Consider the following 21,599-nt stretch of genomic DNA (forward strand, 5'->3'; position numbering starts at 1 on the left):
ATTGCGCTATAAACAAATGAAGAGTGAGAAGTTTGAAAAAAAAAATTTTTTTTTTTTACTTTTTGCTATAATAAATATCCCAATTGATAAAAATGATTACATTTTCCTCAGTTTAGGCCCATATGTATTCTTCTACATATTTTTGGTAAAAAAATTACAATAAGCGTATATTGATTGGTTTGAGCAAAAGTTATAGTGTCTACAAAATAGGGGATAGATTTATGGCATTTTTATTATTTTTTTTACTAGTAATGCTGGCGATCTGCAATTTTTATCATCACTGTGACATTGCGGCGGACACATCGGACACTTTTGACACTATTTTGGGACCATTCCCAGTTATACAGTGATCAGTGCTATAAAAATGCACTGATTACTGTATAAATGTCACTGGCGGGGAAGGGGTTAACACTAGGGGGAGATCAAGGGGTTAAATGTGTTACTTATGGAGTGATTCTAACTGTAGGGTGAGGGGACTCACAAGGGGAGGAGACCAATCGGTGTTCCTCTGTACTGGGAGCACATGATTTGTCTCTTCCCGACAGGACATGGATCTGTGTGTTTACACACACAGATCCACATCCCTGCTCTGTTACTGGCATCAGCTCCTGAGTGCACACCCCCTAGAAGGCCGGGAAGCCGAGGACATCATTTAACGCCCACCCAGGATGGGAGATCCCTCCTGCAGACTTCATTTGACTATGGGCAGGGAAGCAATTGGTTAAAAAAAAAAATAATCAGATTTTCACTATGCATATTGACTATACAGTGTCATTGGTTCATTCCCACACATGCACTAGCCAGGCACAGGGCCAGAGTGTAAAAAGGCAGTGACCCCCTACTGCACATGCACTGGTCAGACACAGTGCTAGCAGCCCCTACAGCACATGCATCCCACATGCAAAGCACGTTGTAATAGCACCAGGGAATCGCTAAAGACAAAGGTGACATCTTATAGGCTCAAACTCAACAGAGGAAACTTTCATAGGCTAGTAATGCTATCAAACTGGAGACAGGAAGTAATGGTTACAAAGCGTATGCAGCTACATTTATTCATTTAATTTTTCAAGGAGTACATAATACCACCTTAACTAAAAGCGCAAATACCACAGCTCATATTGGATTACTACAGCAACTGCATTTGACATGAGAAAGTAGAATAGATAGGGGAAAAGGGTTGAGTTAAATTACAACTGTATTTAAAAAAAACACCTCAATTTTAAACATTTAAAAGTAGGGTGCACCGATACCATTTTTTTTAATGAATACGAGTACCGATACTTTCTTTTTTATTTTTTTTAGTACTCGCCGATACCAATTACCGATACCTACCGCAACTGTTTTGTTTTCACTTCAGCTGTCAGCAATAGTATAAAGCATTGAAAAGTTATTTACAAATGAAATACATTTTTTTTTTGCGCTTTTTCAATGTGAAATGTGTAAATATATGTTAATATATATGTGTAAAAATATTCACTAACAAAGCAAACAAAAAAAAGTTTTAATTGTTCATCGTTTATAAAATAGACGTGAACAAAAAAAAATGCAGGAAAATAATAAATGGAGGAGAAAAGGGAGTTAATTAACGCTGATTAGAGTACATTAAGAGTTAATAAGGGGTAAAACAGAGGAACATTTGTTCATCCCTTTGATCTGCAGATGAAGAAACAGAAAGATACAAAAAGAAGCAATGTTTCTTTTTATTTTAGTGTTGTTAATAAACATTGCTGGCTTCTTTTTTTTTTTTTTTGACAGCTCCAATTACCGAACTTCTTTAACACTTCAGCTGTCGACTGGGGAGACCCACTGACAGCTCAAAGAACTGAGCCTGAAAGTATCGGTTTCAGGTATCGGTGAATTTGCACGAGTTCCGATACTTGTGCAAAAATTTGGTATCACCACCGATACCGACACTAGTTAACAAGGGGTAAAACAGAGGAACAATTGTTCATTCCTTTGATCTGCAGATGAAGAAACAGAAAGATACAAAAAGAAGCAATGTTTCTTTTTATTTTAGTGTTGTTAATAAACATTGCTGGCTTCTTTTTTTTTTTTTTGACAGCTCCAATTACCGAACTTCTTTAACACTTCAGCTGTCGACTGGGGAGACCCACTGACAGCTCAAAGAACTGAGCCTGAAAGTATCGGTTTCAGGTATCTGTGAATTTGCACGAGTACCGATACTTGTGCAAAAACTTGTTATCACCACCGATACCGACACTAGTATCGGTGCAACCCTATTTAAAAGCCCTGCTTTTCATGGTTTCTCATGTCATTTGCATCCTACGGATTGTGTAGGTATAACACAATATATTTCAAACATTACCTAAATCTGCTTTTTTTTTATCTCCAGATATATAGCACCATCTTTGTTCAGTCATCATCCAGGTCACCATCTACTTCCTTAACTGAGACATTGGCTTAGAGATGACACAAGTCAGCACCTCCTGCAGCCTTTCAACATGTAACATGCTACATAGTTACAATGCGGCAGTGTGATTGCTGGAGGAGAGGTATTTAATGATAAGAGGTGGGACTTTTTGTAAAAATTATATTGCTATGTATTTATTTGTGCATAATTGTAAAGCTACTAAACTCTACAACAGGGGTAGGCAACCTTAAAGGCGTGGAGAACTACCTGAACAACATGTAAGAATCAACGGGCACAGTGTCAATAATGTCATATTTAACATACTCTCATCACTTTTGAGTTATAAAGAAGAAGTGATCAAAGAATCCTGTCTGTTTTCACAAACTGATGCTATACTGTAAAGTGGCTCAGCCAAATGGCTTTTTTGGTTCTTCTGGGCTCGCCATAAGCATCATGGTCCATAAATATTTCATAAGGCAGGCTCTACATTTATCGAGATCTATAAGGACGATATAAATGTTGAGGCTCCAGGAGTACTGTCTAGAAAGCACACCTCTTGACCCTGTATTATGAGTGACCTAAATGAAATAATCCTTTTTTTCGATGACCTCTGACCTCAGCTAATGGAAGAAAATATTGTACATGTCATCCGATCACAGAACATGTCATTTCTTTGTATTAATGACTGAGGGCTTCAACTGGCTCCCTCTGGCGCTGACTGTGTCCTCAAGTCCATTTTAAAACTGCTAAGCTATTTATGCTTACTGATTAACCATTTCAGCTCTCATACCTGTACACCCCTTATGGACCAATGCAATTTCTACATTTCTTTTTTAAATTTAGCACTTTTTCTTTAGTGCAACACAAACAATTTGAACAAATAAATCAAATAAACATCAACAGGAAAGTAATAGTTAAGGGGAAAGGAAGAAGAATGGGTTAATTAGGGTCAATTAGGGTTAAATAAGAACATATTTTTAAAAAAATTAAAAAAATTGTTGTTTTTTTTTTACTTGTCGGGTTGCTTTAACTGACATTGTAGCAGAATAAAGCATGCCCCTTTCATATGCAGATAAATGAAACACAGTAGATACAAAAATAATGCTGTTACTTTGTATCACTCTATTTCCAGTATGCACAAGGTTTACAAACACTGTTTTATTTTGACAACAGCTTCCACAGCTGCTGTATTTACAGCGCAAATCCTGGCTGTCTTTATAACAGTTGGCAATTGCCAGCAAGTGCAAGGAGGGGAGTGGCAGCGGGGCAGTCGATCAGGATGTACTACACATGCCCTATGTAATTCTGTGTATCTCCATTAAAATGTTTTGTTTTAAATGTAGAAGTGCTATAATCTGCTGGGTATTGCTGCATCCCCTTTGAGGAGTTGAACCTTCTTAATGTATTCTAGTGAGCATTGTAACTGAGACAGAAAGTGATAGAAGATACACAATACAGTTTCACGTAAACAGGAAGTAAGGGAAACTCTTCCATCAGGGGACACTCATTCCAGTGACAAATAGGAGAATTACCCTCACTGTTTAGAGATTTCCTGTGCCTTAAGGACAGAGAGTGATGGGATACCTCCCCAACAGGACACAGACCGTAAAAAAAAATCCACAGATCTAAACTAAAGAATAGCTTTTGGCTAAAGATACACTTTATGAAAAAACAAAGATTGCATTGGACTGACTGTGGCCCCAGCTGATTAAACTTTTCATGTTAAAAAAAGAGGGTTCACTGCAACTACTACCCTTTATTATACAACTAGACTACAAAAAACAACATTTAGTTAACAAGAGTTAGTTAGAGTGGCACACTAAACCATTTTCCTTCTACAGTTTTACCGTCAACTGATACCCACCTTGCAAAAAAAAAGTTCTGACCTTCTAAAATCCATTAAATCTCTTTTAGGATAGCGTAGCATCAAAGATTAAGAGATATGTGCAGTCGTTACTAAAATCTACCCCAAACCCCACCACTGTCCAATTTATTTATTTTTTACCTAGCAGAAAACAACTTTTATTAATTCCTGTGACAATACCAATAGGCCTACAGCATTTTTGCTCGGCCAGCTTCTGGGAGGTCAGTGCCCATAGCTCCCAACTGTCCCTGATTTTGAGGGACTGTCCCTAATTTGAAACAATGTCCCTCTGTCCTCCTTATTTGTCCCTCATTTTGGTCTCATCTAGTTGTACATGAAATGCCCTATTTTATCTTTCAACACGTGTTTCCCAGTGCTAAACCTTTACGCCAATTTCGAAAATTGCTGCATTTGTTCATTTCAAAAGGCAATATAAAGAAATAGTAGTGGTAAAAGAAAAGTACTTCTGGTTTCGTTTTTTTTTTTTTTTGTATAATTCTCCTTTAAGGCGGCATGGCAGGGTGTGTGTCCTATGCCAACAAACTCTTGCCAATAGGTGTCCCTCGTTCCCATCTCGAAAAGTTGGGAGGTTGGGAGTGCCCACTGATGTAGGTACACCCCCAGAACTAAATCCCCTAATATACCTTTCCCTCTACACACATTATGCAGGTAGGCCCTTGCAAATCAAGGTAGCAGCAGTCTGTAGATGGGAAAGAATGTAATGTGTGAACAAAGAGGGGTGAGAGGTAGGCAGAGATTTGCAGTCTAGCAGACATTATAAACATGAAGTTAGGAACATTTTTTGCCACTTGCAGTATTTGTAAAGGGATAAAACATACAGAATGTGCATTTATCTTTTTTTTTTTTTTTGCCCAGATATCCACTTTAATTTGTTACTCACCGCCAAAGTTTCCAGTGAAGAGGTAAATCCAGGTGATGGCTGGAACAAAAAGAAGAGTGAGAGAGGCAGCCAGGAACTTTCTTCTCCCCCTGCAGAATCCCAGCATTCTCTCAGAATTGGGCTATCCTAAAACCTCAGGGTGGTTCCTAAGCCGGAAGCATCGCCCCTTGTTCCGCCAGCATGGTAAACTCCTGCAGAAGAGAGGTGAGACAGTGTTAGCCTGGGGGGCAAAAGGAGATCTTGCACTACGATCAAATACAAAAATAATAAAGGAGAATGTTAAAGATGATACCAGGTCACTTCCTACCAGAGTCAGTGATGACAACATTTTTCAACAAATATGCCACTTTCTGTGCATAAACTGCATTGTAGAGCTAGTATTTAGTTTTTTCAAGTCCCGTTACTAAGTTTTACTTTCATTGCTATAATACCATATTGATACAATCAATCCCTAAAAGAGAGGTGGATGCAGAATCGGTCCGAGCGATCAAACACCGCCAATCGTTTGGTTCTCACAGCTCCGTGAGCAGAGAGCTGGTGACTATCAGTCACCGCTCTCTGCTCTGCACTCCCCCTCTTCTCCAAGCTCACTGGAGTGCTGGGATCTTCTGGCTTAGGCTCTCAGTGGCTCACTAAGAGGCTGAGCTGTGTGCCGGTCCAGGCATGTTGGCGGATGCCAACCATATTGTCGCAATATTGCCCGAACCTGGACCAGCTCTGTGACGTCAGCCGAACGATCTGCACTCCTGTGATCCACTGGAGAAGTACAGCCATCGAGCTTTGGCTGTACTTCTCCTTTAAGCTCTTACAAACATTGACCTTGTATCTTAAATGTCTATTTATAAAAGTTTACACACATTATTTTCACATTTCTGAAAATTGGAATCAATTAGCAAAATGTGTGAATTATGGGTAAAAATGTTGAATTTTGTGTGAAAATTTTTATAAATTCACCCTTGAAGTGTATGTAAATACCAGAAAAAAAATTCTTATTTGCCCCCTTTTGGTCTCCTAAATATAATTACTGATATTGTTTTCATCTTTAAGCTTGAACAATTACCCCTCTTACCATGAAAGAGTGGGCTATCTACTCCAAGACTGAAGTTGAGTATTGCCTTGCAGTAGACACAAGTCAACACTTAAACGTTCTCTAATAGTAAAACAAAACAACTGAAGGAAAATATAAGACTTTGAATCGCTACAAGGTAAGAAATAGGGGGGAAATCCAATGGGGATATCTTTTCTGCTGACAATTATCTAAGCAGAGATTTACTGAGCTTTGTAGAGATTTGCTCTTACTTCCTGTCATATATACCGCACAGGAAGTAAATGGAAAACTTTTGAACAAACACAAAAATTACAGGGTTTGTATCCATTTCGTAATCCTAAATTGAACAAAGTAGTTTGGGCCTCTATTATATTTAAAGCGTTTTTAACCCATATTTTTTTTTAATAACAAACAATGTCATTCTTATGTGCTCTGTGCAAAGGCTTTGCACAGAGCAGCCCGATCCTCCTCTTTTAGCTGCTTGCTATTGCCCAATTGTGTGGGTTTGATCATTCCTTTGACAAACAGGGCACAGCACCCCCCTCCTTAATAGATGCGATTGACAGCAACAGAAGCCAATGGCTCCCTCTGCTGTCTCTGAGCCTATGAGGAGGAAGAGAGCGGAAAGAACTGCTGCTCTCTTGGATCAAGATTGGGTTCAGGTAGGTATAAAAGTGTGTGTGTGTGTGTGGGGGGGGGGGGGGGGTCGCACTCAGAAGCTTTCTTATCTTAATGTTACAAATGCATTAAGGTAAAAAAAAATTGTCAGCCTTTAGAACCCCTTTAAGTGATGTTCTGAGTCCCATCGCCAAATGCAGCATAGCCAACAGTGCAATAGCCCCTACTGCTGCATCTTTTAACAAAAGGAGGGTTCTAGGGACCACCTATCAGGCAGGCTTCCAACTGTCAAGGATCCCTTTTCTTTTTTCATCCCCTGCATTTGACAGTTTCTTTTCAACAGCCATCATTTCTTTTTCTTTTAACAAAAGGATATAAACCCTTGCAAGCATTTTTGCCACCAAAAGGAGATATAAAACTAATTAGAGCAGAATGAAGGCTATGTCTTGAATAGCTTTTTTTGTAGCAACCAGACAAAGAAAGCCAGGCACTGCGCATGCTGCTTAAATTGGCATTAGGTAGTGACATCGCAAGCTGCAAGAATTTCTCAAAAATAATTTAGAGGACAGATAATATATTCTGAGAATAATTGCCTCTATGAAGATATCTCAATGCTCCGCGCTGGGCAAAGCGCTCAGTCCTGCTCCAAATTATCCAGCTAAAACATGCGCTAATGATTAAACTATTTCCCCTACAGACACCAAAATAAAGTTCTCTAATAGGAAAGCTTCAACGGATAACCCACGAAAACAAGACTTTTATTAGCTCCAAGGAGTTCTCAACTTTGATCAGTTGTTAGAAGTTGTCAAAACGTACGATGATGTTAACCTGGCTGCCCTACTCCTCCGGCTAAGTGGATGTGAAGCAATGGGCCTCATGTGTCTCGTGTATCAGAAAGTACAAGTATAACCCTATCTCTGCAGTTCTAGAGCTAACATGCTATCTGATTAAAGGAAATATCTTGGAGTATATTTTCTTACTTTATATAAAATTAACGTTTAGCCAAATTTTTCTTTTTTCTTTTTTTGAGATAGAGGTTAAAACTATCAGTCATTTTTTGGTAATCTAAAAACGAGTGACAGGGATCCTCATATATGTCTAAGGGAAAACCTCTTTTGTCAAGAACTACTCTAGATTTTTCAAAATAAATTTTTAAGTAGAGATCTGAAAAAATAATAAAATGCACTTTTATTAAGCTCACAGAGATATGTCTAAAAAAAAAAAAAAAAAAAAAGGATTTCCCCCATATAGAGGGACCGATATACATTAAATTTAGACCATACTAAAAAGCACATGTTCAATAAACTTTATTGGACCCAGAAAGTGTAAGGCTCATCAGATATCAAAAATATGTACAAAATACATTTATAGATAAAACCCCCTTAGAAAATCCTGTTGAAACTGTTATGCCCCGTACACATGATCGGATATTGATCGGACATTCCGACAACAAAATCCATGCACTTTTTGCAACGGATGTTGGCTCAAACTTGTCTTGCATACACATGGTCACACAAATCTTGTTGGAAATTCCAAGCTTCAAGAACGCTGTGATGTACAACATGTACGTTGAGCCGAATAAAATGAGGTTCAATAGCCAGTGTGGAACTTTGTGCCTCAGAATTGTGTACACACGATTAGAATTTCCGACAACGGATTTTGTTGTCGGAAAATTTGAGATCCCGATCTCAAATTTTGTGTGACAGAAATTCCGATGGAAAATGTCCGATAGAGCCTACACATGGTCGGAATTTCCGACAAAAAGCTCCCATCTAACATTTTCCGGCGGAAAATCCGACCGTGTGTATGGGGCATTATAGTTCTAAATGACACCAGGTGACCTGAGAACTTTTTAAGATCAATTATGTCTTCACAAGCAAGACTGCAAAGGGATATAGATTCTTCTGTGGGACGTTTTTTGTAACGGATGAGACTGCCACTTTCTGGTCACCATTTTTTGTTTCATAGGTTTCGATGTATATTGATTCCCCTTTTTGTATGATATCCTCTTTTTAAACATTTCTCCATGTATGCATCTTCATTTTTTCAGATCATATTTCTTTATTTTCAATTCAATTTTAATTTATAGTATTTATATTTTAATTTATTTTTATTTATTTTATTTTAAACTTCCACTTTAAAAACATGTTTTTTTTATTTAAAGTGTACTTTTAAGCATAGGTTTACAATCAATTTAATCACCCAGAGGAGATTTTCCTCAACAAAAGTGGAGTTACTCTTAAAGCCTAAAAGCTTAAACTGAGATTTATACACAGAAGGGAATGAGTTACAACAGTGACTTCTCCCTCCCCTCCATATGGCTTCATTCAAAGTTTCAAACAGAGACAGCATGCCTGAAAGTAGGTAACTACCGGTTGTCTGGTAAAATCTCTACTTGAGCCCCTGAAATCGGAAAACACGACAACAGTTTTAACTCTTCCCTACGTTTCCCAATACTAAGAAAGTTTTGGCTAGGCATGCACTTTAAAGCGGTTGTATAGTCTTTTTTATAACTTTTATCTATAGGTAAGCCTATAATAAGGCTTACCTGTAGGTAAAAAAAATATCTCCTAAACCTGCAGCGGCGCATGCGCACAGGGGATTCTCAGCTGAAAGTCCAGCAGCATGCACGGGAATGACGATATCGTGGCTCCGGCCACTCACAGCGCCGGAGCTGCGATACCCAGAACATGTCAGCTCCCTCGCCGTGGATCGGGCGAGATGTCGGGGCCTCCTTCTAAGGTAAGTATTTTATAATGAGCTAGTATGCAGTACATACGAGCTCATTATGACTTTTCCCTTGCAGGTCAGGAAAAAAAAAACGTCAGCGGGTTTACTCCCGCTTTAAGTAGAATATATATATAAAGCAGTAAATGTGAATTTTACCAAATAATCACTGGTGATGAATACATTATTTAAAACACAGGGACCTGGAAGATTCACCTGCAGAGAAGGTTTGGTGAAAGCCACATTCTCTGTTTAAAAAAATAGACCCCTAAGGCCCCTTGCACACAAAGCCATCTAGTAGAGATGTGCACGACGAAAACATTTGCTTTGTTTCATTTCGGATTCGTTTGTTAAGTTAATATTTTAATTTTGTCATATTCCTAATGTTAAAATGGTTTGTTTTCGGAATTTTATTGGTATATTCGGATTCGTTTCATATATTCATTTTTTTCAAATTTATTTGGAATTTGAATTTCGAAAGATGGCTATATTTGCTCTATTCTATTTTTTTCATTATATTCTTTTATTTTCTATTATATTCTGTTTTATTTTATTCTACTCATTTATTTTGCATTCTATTCTGTGCTCTTCTATTAATTTATATTCTATTCTGTTTTATTCTACTCTATTTTTTTCTTTCTATGTTTTTCTTTTCTATTTTATACTCTTCCTTTATTTTCTATTCTATTCTATGCTGTTCTAAATGTTTTGCTCTGATTTATTCTGTTCTATTCTATAAAGCAGCCTAAGTAAGAATCATCATCTTATTTCACTTTTATACCTTAGTGTATTTATTGCAATATGTTACAATTTCAAATTCAAATTCCAAATAATTTTCAAATTCACTTTTAAGTTCAAATTTATTTCTGAATTTGAATTCATTTTTCAAATTTGGATAATTTGTTTGTTTATAATTTATTTAAAATTCGTTAAAGTTCGTTACTATTGTGATTTGGATACAACACACTTTCCGCATAACAAAAATTTTGTCAGAATTTCGATTTGTAACGAAACGTATATCGCACATGTCTACCAACCAGCTGCTGTGCATCCATGAATGCACAGGGCCCTAAATACCAGTACCACTTGGTACAGTGTCCAATCTTGTCCTGCCACAGTCGGCCATAGACTTTGACAGGCTGCTAGCATTGGGGCTGGATGCTGAATCTGCCCTTCCGGGTGAACGAGCATGCAGAGAGAGATGCATTACAGCTGGACAACCCCATGTGCAAGGGGCCTAAATTATTAGTTCCTTTTGGTAACATATACAAAGGCAAAAAGATGATTGCCAGGCAAATAAAATTCTTTAGATCAGTTATATAATTGACAAAATAGTATCATTTTAAAAGCACAAATACAGCAAATCTGTCTTTATATTATTTCTCTATAAAGCTTTAATTTTCAAGAGAAGCTTTTGAGAGATGCACAGTCACTTCATCAGGTCAGAGTAGCGAATACTGCCTTGACCTAATGAAGAGTGCTCGAAATTATCTGCTAAAGAAAACAAGTTATTGCATACAAAATACATACCATGTGCTCTATATAACTTCCATAACTCCCAACTGAATGTAGAGGGATTTTTTTTATGGAACCTCTTTTCTCCTCATGTTCTTTTGTGGCTGATGTGTGTATATATATATATATATATATATATATATATATATATATATATATATAAAAAGCACTATTCAACTAAACTACCTGAAGTGTTATACTACACTGAACCTTTTGTTCAACCTTGAAATAATGCATTTGTTATTTTGAATTGCGTAAAAGTAAAGTAGTGGTGGACAAAAAGCACTTCTGGGTTCATAGCAGATCAGTACACAAATATCAATACCATGCTCACATTATATATATATATATATATATATATATATATATATATATATATATATATATATATATATATATTGACATCCAGCTGCAGCTCATCCACCCACTGCTGGGTTAACTCATAGTATTCCAACAGTCATGTTTTCAATTACAAACATACAGCGTATACCCACCAAATTCGGCAGTCCCCAGAAACACCAGACACGCATTTCTGAAGGTCTGTAAATGCATTACCGCCTCCTGATCAAAGGTTCTCCAAGTCATTACCAGTAGCAACAGCAACTGTTTTTCCTCCTCCAAGGTCTTTGACCACCCCTGAGCTCTACACCAGCACAGGCCGAAAGATTACAACTTCATTCACCTGGGACTTTCCACCTCTTCTCCAGTATATCAGACAAGAACTTGATATACAATCATGGCGTTTAAAACAAAAATAAAACCAACATAGCATAACTCTGGTTTGTTTAAAGTGGAAGTTAACTCTCATTCATGACTTTTACCTATAGGTAAGCCTATAGTAAGGCTTACCTATAGGTACAGTAAAAATCTCCTAAACGGGGAACGTTTAGGAGATGTTTACTTTTGATGCAGCCGGTGACATCACCGGTGCATGGGCTCTGCCATAACGTGCCATTCCTTTAGGCTCTGTTCAAAGCTGGGGGTCCAGTGCATGTTCACTGATTCAGGTCCGAAATTTTGCCTGATTTCACACCTCAATTGGACCAGAAGACACACAGGTCCTTTCTTCAATGCAGATCATGGCCGCCCCGGAGCTGTGTGAACTGGCTCTATTGAGAGGCGGTCACACTCTCCTGGTATGTGAATTGGATGCGGAGAAACCCTCATCCAATTAGCATATAAAGGAAGACCGGATGAAGATGGAAGCACCTTCAGCAGTGACAGTGCAATGCTAGAGGGCTTTGTTTTAAGGTAAGTTTTACATAATGTGCTAGTATGCAATGTATACTAGCACATTATGGCATTGCCTTGCAAGATTTAAAGGAGAAGTACAGCCAAAGCTTGTTTGGCTATACTTCTGGGAATGTGAACGAACTGCACTCCTGTGACTCATTTTCAGCAGACATCAGGCTGAAACGCGCTGTCGGCTGACATCACAGAGCCGGTCCAGCCTCAGGCAAGATCGTGACAATGACATCGGGATTCGCCCAAATGCCCACACCAGCACCTGGTCCAGCCTCTCAGAGAGCCACTGAGAGCTTGGGCTGCCCGCCCCTGACACCAGCCCGGCACTCCAATGAGTGAAGAGGGGGCAGAGCAGAGAGTGGGGACTGACAGTCTGCAGCTCTCTGCTCAGTGAGCTGTGAGAACCAAGCGATCAATGGTGTTTGATCGCTTGGTTCTCAGTGTTAGAGCCGGCGGGGAGGATAAATGCAGCTTCAGATCGAGGCTGCATCCATCTAGGTAAGTGTGACTCTGGAAAAAAAAAAAAAAAAACATGCTTCTCTTTAAAATAAACTAACCAAAAAAAGCGGTTTACTACCGCTTTAAAACAAAGTAAAAATAATAAATGCTAGCTCCAGCACTACTACTGCATTTCACTGACTGACTTCCTCAGGGGCACTGTGCAGGCTAAACTTTATCACCAATCATTTTTGCATATCAGTTCTTTCCTTTGCCTGTATGTGTGCAATATCTGTTCGGTCACACCCAACTATCAGCCATTCTATGGGCCAGATCTGTTGGTACCAAGTCTAGTACGCTTGAGAGGCTTTTCCATAGGATTGTTTTGGTGAGGTTTTTTTTTTTTTTCTTTTTTTTTACAAGGTAGGTCGTATGGTCTTTCATCAACTCTTCCTATTTGCACAGGTTTTGGACCGGCATGCATAATAAGGTAATGCGTGCAAACTTCATAGAGATAGTGTCAAGGCCTAAATTTAAATCAAGAGTCCCAGTGCTGCAAGGCATAAGTGCTAGCCACTAATCCACTGTGCTTACAGTGTCCCTCTATGTTATCACAGAAAGCTGTCGCCAAGTATGCAACTGTTTTTCTACAAGTGCACTAGTATGGCTACAGCCATTTTATGTAATCCTGGTGTCATATTTTATAACCAATCCAACAATCTCTATGTGGTTACACTGCAGTTAGACTCCTTTCACACTGCCAGCGTTTTTAAGGTGCTACAGTGCTAAAAATAGCGCCTGAAAAAAGCGGCTCCATTCACTCCAGTGTGAAAGCCCTCGGGCTTTCACACTGGAGTGGTGCGCTGGCAGGGCGTCACAAAAAGTCCCGCCAGCAGCTTCTTTTGAGTGGTGAAGGAACTTACCGTTCCTCCACTACTGCTCCCCATTGAAATCAATGGGACAGCGCTGCGATACCGCTGGCAAAATGGGCTAAAACCGCCCTGCTAGTGGCCGAATAGCGCCGCTAAAACTACGGTAAAGCGACACAAAAAATATCGCCACTTTACCGCTGATGCCCTAGGCGGCGCGGTGTGAAAGACGTCTTAATGCAGTGACTTTCAAAGCAGCTGCAACACGCATATAATTCTTTGCCAGCAGTTATACAGTTACAGGGACCAGGCTGGCAGCACGATGGGTTGGTATTCTGAAGCTCCATTGGGCACATGATCGTGGTGCCAAGATGTGACTGTACAGCAAACACCATTAGCTGTCAAGTCAGAGAATATCACATCCGTCCTGATCACACGAAGCTAAATTCCCGCCAATTTGTCCTGATTTGTGAATGCTTTTAAGCTGCCTGTCACACCTCATCAGTGCACACACCAGATAAGATCCCAATTTGCCGAGTTTATTAGCATGCCTTGAGAAGAGAGGTCACCCCAATTATTTATGACACCCCCTCTCGCAACGCGCCATGCACACGTCTGCTGTCAAACCTAATAAAATGGTAGACGACGAGGCACAAGCAGGTCGGGGATGAAAGCTGCAGCAATTTCCCTATTTACTCCCAAGCCAGCAGGCAGCTGAAAGATAGCAACGGCTGAAAAGTGACACTTTTCATAGGGTTCTCTGTTCTGGCCAAGCCGATCCGGCCAAAAGGAAAAGATGGCACAAAACGGGCCCAGATGTCAGCATCATGGCGGTAGATCACTGTGAAGGCAAAACATCAACAAAAGTTTTTAACCACTTCACACCCGGGCCAATTCTGACATTTCTCTACATGTAAAATTCATATTTTTTTGCTAGAAAATTACATAGAACCCCCAAACATTATATATGTTTTTTAGCAAAGACCCTAGAGAATACAATGGCAGTCGTTGCAACTTTTTATCTTGCACGGTATTTGCGCAGCAATTTTTTAAACACTTTTTTTCAGAAAATGCTTTTTAAAAAAAACAAAACAGTTAAGTTAGCCCAATTTTTTTTGCATAATGTGAAAGATGAAGATACACCGAGTAAATAGATACCCAACATGTCACGCTTCAAAATTACACACGCTTGTGGAATGACGTCAAACTTTGGTATTTAAAAATCCCCATAGGCAACGTCTTAAATTTTTTTACTGGTTACATGTTTTGAGTTACAGAGGAGTACTAGGGGTAGAATTATTGCTCTCGCTCTAACGTTTGCGACGATACTTCACATGTGTGGTTGGAAACACCATTTTCATATGTGGGCGGGACTTACGTATGCGTTCGCTTCTGCGTATGAGCTCACAGGGACAGGGACAAAAAAATGTATTGTTAATTTTACTTACTTATTTTTTTAGTTTGACACTTTAAAAAAATAAAAAATAAATTTGATTACTTTTATTCCTTTTACAAGGAATGTAAACATCCCTTGTAATAGGAATATGGCATGATCGGACCTATTTACAGTGAGATATGGGGTCAATAAGACCCCACATCTCACCTCTAGGCTGGGAAGCCTAAAATAAAAATAAAATAAAAAACGATCACGGCTTCCCAGCCGAGGCGGTGCCGGTTTTTGAATGCAGAGGCCGGGCGTGAAGGTCATAACATCGTGCCTGGCCTCCGAACGATCATAGAGATTCTGGCGACCATCTGGTCCGTCGGAAATCTCTATGATGAACATCTGGGGGCCGGCGGATCCTGCGTCCGACTCACCGATGGTGAGTCGGTAGAAGCACTGGAGGGTGACGTGAGGGGGGACGTCCCCTCCCGCCACCCGTAAGAATGATCAAGCGGCAGAACAGCCGCTATGATCATTCTTATGGTGCAGTGAATCATTCAACACTGTACTTAAGTAAAATGTATGTAATTTTGTTTCCCACAAATAGAGCTTTCTTTTTTTGGTGGTATGCAGGGGCGGACTGACCATTTGGTCACTCGGGCACTGCCTGAAGGCCCCAGGCCACTAGGGGGCCCCATAAGGGTTGCCAACCTCAGTAAAACCAGGGACAGTATGTAAAAATATGTGTTTTTTTTTTACATCTGTCTCTGAAATGTCCCTTACCGACATCCTTTTGGTCTAAAAATCCTGAGATTATAGCTGCCCCATCTCTCCAGTACCTTCTCAGCCAATAGAAACATGTCTGTGTATACTGTGTGATTATATACTGTGTGGCCCCATAATCTCTGATTGCTTTCTGCTATAAAACATATCTAATAAAAAACAGTAACAAAATCAAATTTCTTCATAAATTGAGGACAATATGTATTCTGCTACATGTTTTTGGTAAAAAAAAAAAAAATCTCAATAAGTGTATATTGATTGGTTTACGCGAACGTCATAGCGTCTACAAACTATGGTATATGTTTGTCGATTTTTTTCTTTTAAACTAATAATGGTGCCGATTAGCAACCTATACATGTGAAAAAAAAGGGAAGGTACAGGTAGCGCTGACTGAATCTATGTGATTTTCAGAAAGATTAGCAATTTTACCTCCCCAGTGTCATGTGACTCGTTAGTGTTACAAGGTCCCAGGTGTGAATGGGGAGCAGGTGTGTTAAATTTGGTGTTATCGCTCCCACTCTGTCATACGAATCCTGCATCTGTGCCCATTCACACAGAATGCAGGACTCTGCCCCACCCCCCGGCGCCACGTCACTGGATTTGATTGACAGCAGCGGGAGCCAATGGCTGCGCTGCTATCAATCTATCCAATCAGGACACGAGACACCATCATAGCAGTCGGCAGCAGAAAGGAGGACATAGCTCCTCGTACTGATCTTGTGCCTCTCTGTGCAGCCGCAGCACCTCCTCCTCTCTGATTTCAGCATTATGGAAACTCCAGCAACTGACTCAGCCCTCCTCTGGTCCTCCACCAGACCCTGCACTTTCTGCTTACCAGCTCTGCTCCAGCTTCTTCCTGACAGCAGCAAAAGATAAGTGAGGTGCATTGTGATGTAAGTGAGGGTGGGGGGCGTTTGTCATGTGATGTAAGGGGTCGGGTGCCCTGGCCATCTAGTCTTACAAATCCAACTAGCCCTTTGAGGGCAACCACAATGCTGATGTGGCCCGCAATAAATAGAGTTTGACGCCCCTGGTTTACAGCATATGCTTCCTGGGGGTAGAAAGCGCCAGAAGTGAACTGGCAATTTGCATCAGGTTTTGTGGGAAACCAGTCAGCTTCATGACAAACCCGGGATTTGGGGCATCTGACTTGACAGTTTCTGAAGTAAGCAGATCAGTGGCATGCGTGACAGAAGAGGTAAGTACTTACTGCCTTCTTTACAGGAAAACATTATTTTATTGGCAGCTTAATTTTAGTGACAACGCCACTTTAAGCAGTAATACACGTAGCAATAAACACAAGAGGGATAGTATATCATTTCATGCCATCACCGATGAAACAAATTAGGTCACCTTCAGACACCGTGCCAAATGCAGGGACCTCTGGTCATCTTCATATTGGTATTGCTAGCAGTGACCATCAAGGCAGAGCTGTTTTAATAAAAGGGCATCAAAGGGCATTTGCCCTGGGCCCAACAGGACAGGGATCATCATGAGAATTGCAAATCATATAAACTTTACTGGAGGGCTCAATTTCCTCATGTACTAGAAAGCTATAAGCATATCAGTAACAAATGAGCTTATGTAAGAAATGAAATATTCAAGAAAATTGCTACAACTGTGCAGACTTACCTAAAGTGGATCTTTTAGTAACTACAAGTCTGCATGTATATCACAATAGACAGCTAAAGTATCATCTTTCACAAAAACTTGACCTTTTATCATTAAAGGGGTTGTTAAGGCAGTGCACAAAAGCACTGCCAGCCCCCACTGCTAGTATAACCTGTAGTATATACTGCATGCCTTCTTCTAAAATTCTTCTTCTAAATACCTTATTCTTTCTCCTCGAACAGCGGGCACGTGACCGCCCGTCGCTCTCTTCCTCCAATGTATACACTACAGAGGGAAGTCACGTGACCGCCTGTCGCTCTCCCCCTCTGAAGTCTGCTGTGCAGTCATGTGACCTTCCTCTGTAGTATATACATCGGAGAAAGATAGAACAGTGCTGGTCACATAAACGCTGATCCGGGAGAAAGAATAAGGTATTTAGAAGAAGAATTTTACAAAAAGGCATGTAGTATATACTACCGTACAAGTTATACTAGCAGAGGGGCTGGCAGTGCTTGTGTGAAGTAATGTGTGCACTGCTCAGAATGGTGCTACAAGGGGAGGAGAGGGGCAGCTCACATGCAGAGTAGCTGACAGGCAGGGAGGGGAGGGGGGAGGAGAACACAGGAGACACAAGAGAACAGAGAGCAGGGCTGCGGATGATGGAGGCACGTAAACTGACCACTGTGTCAGGGCTCAGCAGCCATGATTAACCATGGTCAGTTTCCGGGGGGAGGTCAGAAACTGGCAGGATCAACCAGGTATTTCAGGTGGCCAAATTACACAGCACAAGCAACTGTGCTGTTATTCATACTTTAAAGGAACGCTTTAAAAATCTATCCTTTAGCTTGGTCATGTGACTTGCTGGGTGACCTAGGTTGCGATGATGTCATCATTCTGCATTTTCTTAGTTTCCTTTCCCTCATTATTCACTATGAAACATTGTAACTTTGGGGTTGATTTACTAAAGGCAAATAGACTGTGCACATTGCAAAGTGCAGTTGCACTCTGGAAGAGCAGTTGCTCCAGATCTTAGTAAATGAGCAGAAGCTCTGCTGACTTCCATCATCCAATCATGTTTTGTTTGTATTTTTCTTGCACGTGATTGAATATTCTTTTCGAAGTGAAGCTTTTCTCATTTACTAAGTCCTGGAGTAACTGCTCTTGCAGATTGCAACTGCACTTTGCAAAGTGCACAGTCTATTTGCCTTTAGTAAATAAACCCCCATGCAGCAAGTCACAAAATGAGAGGTTTCATCAGGGACTGATCTGGGTCAGACATTTGTCAACACAGCTAAGAAATGCAAAGTCAGTTAGGGCTCATGCACATGGGTGTAAAAATGTGTTCATATTTGTACTGCATGCAGTTACCGTATTTATCGGCGTATAACACGCACTTTTTTCCCCCTAAAATCAGGGGGAAATCAGGGTAGTGTGATATACGCCCATCCCCCACTGTTGCTAGGGCTTTCTGCCGCTATCTGCGGCTTCCGTGTATCTTCGGACGTTCTTGGCTATCTTCGGCTTTTCTCGGCTATCTTCAGCCATTCTCAGCTATCTTCGGCAGCACTCGGCCATTCTCAGCGGCTTTTTCGGAAAGCCGAAAGCTGGCGAGAACGGCCGAGTGTTGCCAAAAATAGCCGAGAACGGCCGAGTGCGGCCGAATATAACCAAGAACGGCCGAAAATACCCAAAAGCCGCCAAGAACGGCCGAGAACTACCAGCGCCATTTTTAAACGGCAAATGACTAACAAGGCTGCAAATGCAAGGCTGCATATGACTGACAAGGCTGCATATGACTGACAAGGCTGCAAATGACTGACAAGGCTGCAAATGACTGAAAAGGCTGCAAATGACACTGATAAAGCTGCATTGATGGGCGTTTAAATGTAAGTTTTTTCCTTAAACTTCCCTCCTAAAAGTTTTTTTCTTTTAAATTCCCTCCTAAACTTGGGGTGCGTGTTATACGCCGACACGTGTTATACGCCGATAAATACGGTATATACGTATCTTAACGCATCATTATTGTATGCAATAGGACCCTTTTTCGCAGCTGCATTATTCATCCTTAGCATCTAGCTTTGTAAAACTAAAGTATAATTTTTGCATCTTCAGTCCAATTTTTTTTACCATATTTTATGTGATATGCATGTAAACACACGTGTGCTCCCCCTGGGCCTGGATAAGTAATTTTGCACCCGCACTTATTCAAGGCCAGGAGGAGATGCAAACATCAACAATATGAAGACAGCAGCAGAACAGACATTGAATGGCCTTGGTACAAAATAAACAACAATAAGGCGGTTTTTAGAGCAGTATTCCAACAGTTTAGCAACTTCAGGTCCAGCAGGTTCATCCCTCTTCATGACCAAGCCATTTTTTTGCGATACGGCACTGAGTTATTTTAACTGACAATTGCGTGGACATGCGACACTGCACCCAAATAAAATGTCCTTTTTTTCCCCACAAATAGAGCTTTCTTTTGGTGGTATTTGATCACCTCTGCATTTTTTATTTTTTTCACTATAAACAAAAAAATACTGCCAATTGTGAAAAAAAATATATATATATTTTTTACTTTCTACTATAAAGAACATCCAAAAAAAATATAATTCAAAATGTAATTCTTCATTCATTTAGGCCATTATGTTTGCTGCTACATATTTTTGGTAAAAAAAAAAAAATCACAATAAGCATATATTGATTGGTTTGCCCAAAAGTTAAAGCATCTACAAACTATGGAATATATTTTTGGAAATTTGCTTTTTTTTTTACTAGTAATATCGGCGATCAGTGACTTATGGGGGACTGTGATATTGCAGCAGACAAATCGGATACATGATACTTTTTGGGGACCAGTAATACAGTGATCAGTGCTAACATATTTGCACTGTCACTGTACTAATGACACTGGCAGGGAAGGGGTTAACATCAGGGGCGATCAAAGGGTTAACTGTGTTCCTAGGGAGTGCTTGCTAACTGTGTGAGGGGCGCTTATACTGTGGGAAGGCAGAGATCCGTGATTCTGCTTAGCAGAAACACAAGACCACAGCCTTCCCTTGTCACAGAATGCCTTGTCTACACAGGCAGATCGCCATTCTGCCTTTGCCTCAAATGGGTCCCGGCAGACATTGCGTCTGCCGGACCTGCTGATTGGCTCCCGCTGTGTCCAATCACAGTGGGAGTGGGTCGCAGGTGGTGAGTGTGCACACCCCAGACCCGGGAGTGCAGAATAATGTATCTGTACGTGATTCTGCACAGAGCGGCAGCCCTGCCGCAGTAAATGTACGTTGGGCGGTCCCCATCTGCTTAAAAAGCATAAGGTTAAAAACACGTATAAGATCCAGCATATAGGCAGGCACATCAATACAATAATCCCAGCTTCTGTCACTTCACTCCACAATGCTACGCCGACCAGCAGCTGCAGAAGGAGGGGAGAGTGAGGGGGTAAGATGGTCGCCGCATTTCCGGAATGCCGTGTGGAATGCATGCACCAGAAGAGATGTCAGGTGGGGCAGTAACGCATTTCAGAGCATGCACATGTACTGTGTGGAACGCACGGACCAGAAGTGAGGTCAGGCAGAGGCAGTAACATGTTTTGGATCATGCGCATGCACTGAAATAGCACATTATGTGACACTTAACTGCAAATGAAGCCCTTGTCATCCCCACCCGTCTTTCTTCCAAATCTGACTGTGTGACTGGCTGGAGCCGCGTGACAGCACAGGGCTCTGAAGAAACGTCACAGGCGGCGCATGCGCAGATTACAGATTACAATATTCAGTGCGCATGCGCAGATGACATAATCAGCGCAGTATACCGTAAATATCTCCTAAGCTATTATAGGCTTATCTATAGGTACAAACATTAGTTTACTTCCTCTTTAACTGCGGTCCCACAATCCCTTGCACCCTTTTTGCTCACACCATGGGGTTGATTTACTAAAACTGGAGAGTGCAAAGTCTGGTGCAGCCCTGTATAGAAACCAATCAGAATATAAACATACATTGACTTATCTACTGTATGTTTATATTCTGATTGGCTTCTATACAGAGCTGCACCATAGATAAGTCAAGTTATATGTGTTATGGGTTAACAATTGATGTAATTTTATATTAGATATACTTTGGAGGTTACTATTTGATATGATAATGAATTTTCACTAGGGCAGTATATTCATTTATAATCCGTATTAACCTCCTATCTTTAGTTTATAAATGTAATATGT

General features: G+C 40.4%; 1 protein-coding gene across 1 annotated transcript in view; it reads right to left on the bottom strand.

The window, feature by feature from the left end:
- Positions 1 to 21,599, bottom strand: part of LARGE1 (LARGE xylosyl- and glucuronyltransferase 1) — a 665,684-nt gene that overhangs the window by 483,669 nt on the left and 160,416 nt on the right. The window contains exon 2 of the mRNA XM_077469166.1: positions 5,137 to 5,327. Coding sequence (XP_077325292.1) covers positions 5,137 to 5,242 — 106 coding nt within the window. The 5' untranslated portion in view covers positions 5,243 to 5,327. The remainder of the gene's footprint in view (positions 1 to 5,136; positions 5,328 to 21,599) is intronic.

The sequence above is a fragment of the Lithobates pipiens genome, unplaced genomic scaffold, assembly GCF_037356315.1.
Source record: "Lithobates pipiens isolate NorthernLeopardFrog02 unplaced genomic scaffold, aLitPip1_a1.2 Scaffold_8, whole genome shotgun sequence".
In the NCBI taxonomy this organism is placed as follows: Eukaryota; Metazoa; Chordata; class Amphibia; order Anura; family Ranidae; genus Lithobates; species Lithobates pipiens.